The sequence below is a fragment of the Physeter macrocephalus genome, chromosome 19, assembly GCF_002837175.3.
Source record: "Physeter macrocephalus isolate SW-GA chromosome 19, ASM283717v5, whole genome shotgun sequence".
Lineage (NCBI taxonomy): Eukaryota > Metazoa > Chordata > Mammalia > Artiodactyla > Physeteridae > Physeter > Physeter macrocephalus.
The window spans coordinates 11,787,128-11,793,545 of NC_041232.1; the positions used below are offsets into that span (position 1 = coordinate 11,787,128).

General features: G+C 54.8%; 1 protein-coding gene across 1 annotated transcript in view; it reads left to right on the top strand.

Annotated features, from left to right (window-relative positions):
• LOC114484418 (E3 ubiquitin-protein ligase DTX1-like) overlaps positions 1 to 5,808 on the top strand; it is a 20,560-nt gene extending 14,752 nt beyond the window's left edge. Inside the window, exons 3-5 of the mRNA XM_028480541.1 lie at positions 4,836 to 4,897; positions 5,270 to 5,431; positions 5,735 to 5,808. Coding sequence (XP_028336342.1) covers positions 4,836 to 4,897; positions 5,270 to 5,431; positions 5,735 to 5,808 — 298 coding nt within the window. The remainder of the gene's footprint in view (positions 1 to 4,835; positions 4,898 to 5,269; positions 5,432 to 5,734) is intronic.
• The last annotated feature ends 610 nt before the right edge of the window (positions 5,809 to 6,418 follow it).

A 6,418-nucleotide genomic window follows, 5' to 3' on the forward strand; every position in this document is an offset into this window, starting at 1 on the left:
AAAAAAAAAAAAAAAAAAAAAAAAAAATGCATGGGGAGACTGCGTCCAAGCATGTGACCGTGAGTCATCGTCTTGGAACATCCCCGCAAAATCCAGTCTGCCTTCCTTCCTTCATGCAACAAGTGTTTCTTGACAATCTACTATGTGCCATGTACTTGCGGTGGTGGCGGGTAGTGAGGAAGGTCTCTCTACCGAGGCAGCGCTGAAGCAGACCTAAGGGAGCCACTCAGCATCTGCGGGAAAAGCCTTCAGGCGGAGGGCACAGCAAGTGCAAAGGCCTTGAAAGGGCTCAGCATTTTAGAGCAGAGGTGTGTGGAGTAGAGAGATGGAGGGGGTAGGAGATGAGGTCACAGAGGCAGGGAGGGCCTGGTCATGCTGAAGACTTTATAATATCAGGCTGTGATTAATGCAATGACAAAAAACATTAATTAAGGTAAGGGCAAAGGCAGAGGGCTTCTCTAGAATAAAGTGGAAGGGAAGATTCTGATAGGGTGACATTTGAGCAGAAACCTGTGTTAAGTGAGGGAGCAGAGCATGAGGATAATCTGGGGAAGAGCATTCTGGGAGAGGAATCAGCAAGTGCAAAGGCCCTGGGGTGAGGATGTGCCTGGTATGTTTGCAGAATGGCAGGGAGACCAGGGAGGCTGGAGTGGAGTGGTTGAGGGATGAGCACAGGAGAAACAGAGTTCAAGGGGTAGGTACTGGCTATACTGCATATGGTAAAGAGGTTGGATTTTACTCTAAGCAAGGTAAGAGCCACAGGGGATTGAGGGCAGCGGAGGAACAGGATCTGATGCAGGGGTGGGCAAGGCAGCGGGACCCATGCCTGCCCTGGGGCAGCCAGGGCTGGCTTCTGGTCAGAGCAGATTTCAAGGCCTGAAGGATTCCTCTGACCCTTTGCCAGGCAGGGCCCCAAGAGGGCGGAGCAGAGAGTGAAGGCCGGCCCCCCTTCCGGGAGGCCTGTGGGCAGCAGTCTCCTGTCCAGGGCAGGAGGATGTTCTCACTGATTCGGAGGAAACAGCGCATCCCACATCAAAAAGGGGCCTGGGTGGCTCCCACGCTCTGGCGTCGTGGGAACCCAGCTACCCTGGGTTCTCGCAGGGGGCCCGCAGATTGAGAGAGGCTGGGGGCCACCTGGGGACTGTCCCCCAGCTTGCCGACGGGTAAATAAAAAACAGCCCCACCATCACGCCCCACTCACAACCCTCCTCCCAGGAGCAAGACTGACTTTTGTAACCCAGGGCTCCGTGGTTTTTAAAGCGTGCCAGAGATTGAAGGACTGCTAAGATCTAAAATATTCCCTTTCTGGGGTCCCTCCTGCCTAACTCCCTGGCCAAAGGCTCAGCAAGACCAGTGTCATGAGCTGGACCAGACTTTGGGCATTATATAGACCTGGGGTAGCCAACTGTCCTTACTGATTGGTAGAGGCTGCCTGGAGAGCTGTGCTGATGATTCTCCTTGGCTTGAGAAAGTGCTGTGGTGGATTAGTGATGTCTGCCACAGGTAGGAGACAAGAAGTGGTGGTACTCGTGCCAAATACTTTTCTTTCCACCATTTTACAGATAGCCCTGGAGAGAAGGAAGGATGTTTTCTCATGAGATAGATGGGAAGGAAGGAAGGGCATGGGAAGACCTGGATATGCAGAGGACCTTAACAGTGTGTCTACACTAGAAGTGTTTTAGGGACTTCCCTGGTGGTCCAGTGGTTAGGACTATGCATTTCCACCACTGGGGGCATGGGTTCAAACCCTGATCGGGGAACTAAGATCCTGCATGCCTAATAATAACAATAATACACTAGAAGTGTTTTGAAGGACAGTTCAGGAAGAGGAGAAGCTGGAGGTGCCCCCATGCTTTCCTGTAAGAGGATGGGGAAGGATGAGATTAGGGTGGTAATACCCCTGCAAGGAAGGTCCTGGAGGATTATGACAAACCCTGGGAAGGGGCAGATGGGTACTCAGCCCCCATCCCTTGGGTCCCAGCAGGCTGCTGGAAGGAGAAAATTAGGACACCTCCACTCTCACCCCTGCACCAAACTATGAACTTTATGTGTTTTAACTCATTGAACCTTCACAAGACTCTATCTCCATTACAGATGGGGAAACCGAGGCACAGCATCTTTCCCCCCTCCCACACCTCAGCTGTCCAGCCCCTGGGGTCTCCCGGGGGTACCTGCCCTCTGCTGCCCCTCCCTCAGGAGCTGTCTTCAGCAACTCTGGGTCACCAGGGTGTTCGGTGACCCCGATGTCTGCTCCAGACGCTGCCGCCCCAGTCAGAGGGGCCTGGGAGGAGTGCCCCGGCCGCCGGGCAGCCACAGGGTGGGCGGCTGTGTGCAGTGCGTGTGTGTGTGTTACTGTGTGTGTAAAGTGTAAGTCCCCCAGCCGAGTGTCTACCTGTCAGTGTTGGGGAGCATGGGTCACGGTGTCTGTGTGTCCCCACGTGCAGGTGGCAGGGTCCCTTTGCAGGCTGCAGACTGTTGGGTGTTTGTGAGGACCAAGGTGGCTTTACCCCGAATTTGGGAGAGGGGCGGCTGTGGCACAAGCTGGCTTCTCCTGTCCAGTTTAGTGTCCTCATGGTGTGTGCACGTGGGTATCTCTGTGTGTGCTGTGTTCCCTGGAGTGTGTGTGTACATGTTTGTGTGGTGTTCTCCATGCAGAGGTGTGTGTATCTGTCTGAACCTGTGTGTGTTCATGGGGTGTGTTCCCTGAGGTGTGTCTCTGTGTACCTTTGTATGTATGAGTGCATGGTGTGTATTGCCTGGTGTGTGAGTGTTTGTATGCAAGCGTGTGTGGCACGCTCCCGAAGTATATGTGTGCCTGTGTCTGTATCTACGTACAGGGAGGGGGCTTCCTGGATTGTGTGTGCATGCCTGTGTGTGCGTGTATCTGTCGTGTGTTCCCTGGAGCATGTGTGTACATGCGTGGGGGGCATGTTTTCAGGAGTGTGTGCCTGTTTAAGCAGTGTTCTCCGTCTGTGTGTGTGTGTGTGTGTGTGTGTGTCCTTGTGCATTTGGCGTGTTCTCCAAGTGTACGTGTGCGTGTATATATAGCCCATGTTCCCCAGGGGTATGTGTGTGTGTGTTTCTGGACCCACTGCAGCAGCATGAAAACCTGCCAAACGTACCATTTGCTTGAAGACACTTTCCAGCCAGCTTCCTGGTGCCGACTGTACCTGCTGGGGCAGGTGTCCAGCCGGCACTGGCCAGGCTCAGACCTGAGCAGGCAGGCAAAGGGGGCGGCAGCAGCTCCTTCCCCAGCTGTCACTGCCCGCATCCCTTCCTGCACTTCCTCCTGGCACATCCCCAAGCCCCTCAGGCTGCCCCGTGGCTTTTATTACACTGCTTCTCTTCATCAAAACTTACCCATCCAGGGCTTCCCTGGTGGCGCAGTGGTTGAGAGTCCGCCTGCCGATGCAGGGACACGGGTTCGTGCCCCGGTCCGGGAAGATCCCACATGCCGCGGAGCGGCTGGGCCCGTGAGCCATGGCCACTGAGCCTGCGCGTCCAGAGCCTGTGCTCCGCAACGGGAGAGGCCACAGCAGTGAGAGGCCCGCGTACCGCAAAAAAAAAAAAAAAAACTTACCCATCCAGGGTTCCATGCCCATCAACAGGAAGATACCAGTTCATCCACAAAACTAAGCCCTGAAGTCTAGACTCAGGCGGGCACACTGTACAGATCACAACAAGATTTCTCCTTCAGCCCTCCCGACAACTTTATAGGTGAGGTATTATTGTCATCCCCATTTTACAGATAAGAAAACAGAGGATCACGGAGGTTAAGTGACTCTCCCAAGCTTATCACTGCAATACTTTCATGGTTTCCTATCCAAGATGGAGAGAAGTTCCACCGTAACTTACTGGGTTCAGGTGCAAGAGAGGTGAAATTAGCCAGGATTACACAGCGATGGTGATGATGGTGGTGATGACGGTTAAAGCTATTAGAGTCTTTATTAGGTACCAGGAACTGTGCTCAGCCCTTGACATGTTGAATTTCATTGACTCTTCACAGCAAACTTAAGGAAGGTGCCATATTATCCCCATTTTACTGATGGGGAAACAGGTTTATGAGAGGTGTGATGATGTGTCACGTGTCATCCAGCTGCTTAACGGTGGAGCTGAAATATGAAAGTAGCTCTGGATGATTCCAAAAGCCAGACCTCTTTGGAGGGAAGGGCAAAGAGGGGAAGCAGGCTACATTTTCCTAGGGCCTCTTCATTTGAAGAGGTGACAGTGCCTTAGTCACAGGAACTGACATCAGTAAATATTCCAGAGGGGGGAAATGTTCATCATCAAATGTCTTTGGGAAACCTGGATTTACCATTGCTACCATATTTCCTTATGCAGGACTTATCAGAGCCTTTAATATGCCCATATGTGTTGTGAATTTCCAAGTGGGAGACAGTGAAGTGTTTCCTAACTGATTCCTAAATCCTCCTTTCCCAGAACATTTTATGGGGATCAGTGCTCCATATAGCAAAGTTTGAGAGCAGCTAGAATGGCTAAATCACAAATAGTTGGGTTTCAGGCACAGTGGCCAATGAAAGGGAGCAGTTGGGAGCCAAGTGCTCTCACCAGGGAGGAGGCCAGCTGTGGAGTAGGGGAGGGTCAGTACTAAGTCTAGGGGTTCATTCCATTATCACAGGGGCGGAGGTCCTGGTCACACCGCACCCCATAATAGGAGGATGTCAGAGTAGGAATGGAGTTCCCTGGTGGTCGTTCTAGATAACTGGGACAGGCACAAATGGGTCAGAGTATGGCCACGAGCCAGAGCCAGAAGGCAAAGCAGAGTCCCCTGATCTGGTGCGGGGGGGCTGCAGCCTCTTCTCTTCTCCCCTCAGGGTCCCTGCGCTCCCGGTGAAGAACTTGAATGGTACGGGGCCAGTCCACCCGGCCCTGGCAGGTGAGTCCAGTCCCGGACGGGAAAGAAGGGCGGAGCCCACAAGGTGGCAGCCCCACCTCTCGGCCCCTTGGCTTCGGCCCCTTGGCTTCGGCCCCTTGGAGGGCGTGGCCAAGAGGACACACCCCCTGCCTTTGGGCCATAACACTGGGGTCCATGGACCCGCAGAAGGGACTCCACTTGGCTTCAACCTTGGGTGGGAGCTAAGTGGGCGGGGCCCATCGGGCACCCCACCCACCCATCTGAGGATTCCTGGGCTTACCAGGTGGGCGGAGTCTGGGGAGAGACCCCATGGGTCCACGCGATGTTGGGAGAGCAGGGCGGGCGGGGCCTGGATGAGCATCCCGCCCCCTGACTGTCGCCGCCGCCCCCCAGGGATGACCGGGATCCTGCTCTGCGCTGCGGGGCTGCCCGTGTGCCTGACGCGGGCCCCCAAGCCCATCCTGCACCCACCGCCCGTGAGCAAGAGTGACGTCAAGCCCGTGCCAGGCGTGCCCGGGGTGTGCCGCAAGACCAAGAAGAAGCACCTCAAGAAGAGTACGCCTCCCGCGCCCGATCCGGACCCCTGAACTTGACCCCACTAGCCCTTGACCGCAACCCCTCTGGCCCTTCAACTCCAATTTGGTCTAAAGACTTGTGACCCCATCTCAGTTCTGGTTCCCTGACCCCATTCGCCACCAACTCCGATTACATCAAACCTCAAGCAACCCTTGACATGTGACTCCCGCCAGCCCTTCCAGCTTCTGATCCCACCCCTCTGACCCGTGACCCTGTCCTCAGCCAAGCCCTCAGGACTAGACTCTGGGTACCGTCAAGCCCACCCCCACTCTGTCCTTGCAGGTAAGAACCCTGAGGATGTGGTTCGAAGGTACATGCAGAAGGTGAAGAACCCACCTGATGAGGTGAGCCCCTAGGGGAGGGTACCTGTGCGGAGGACAGGCAGCCTCACCTCCAGAGATGGAGAGCCCAGCCCTCACCTGGTTCTAGGTGTTACAGTCTCTTCTCCCGGTTTGTGGGTTTGCCTTCTCACTTTCTTTACAGCGTCTTTTGATGAACAGTAATGCTACGTTTAACAGAATCACATTGATCAATCTTAGTTTTTGCAGCTTTTTTTTTTTTTTTTTTGGCTGTGTTGGGTCTTCGTTGCTGCGCGTGGGTCCTCTCCAGCCGCAGCGAGCGGGGGCCACTCCTCGCCTCGGCGCGCGGGCGTCTCACCGCAGCGGCCCCTCCCGTTTGCAGCTTATTTTTACCCATATTTTCCACCAAATGTGTTTAAGTTTTGCTTTTGATAGTTAAGCCTTTAATCCGTCTGGAGGGGGGTATGAGCAAGCCATATCTTCCTCTGCCTGTATCTGAATTCAGTACCTGGGGGTGTCCTCTCCTTTTGCTAGATGGGGACCAGAGAGGGGGCGGTCTCTTGCCCTTGGGGGATAGGGGTCTGGCCCCTGCCCAGGAGCAGCGCTGACTGGGGAGGGGTGTCCCGCCCTCCCCAGTCCTCAGTCTCCCGTCTGTGCCCCCTCCCCC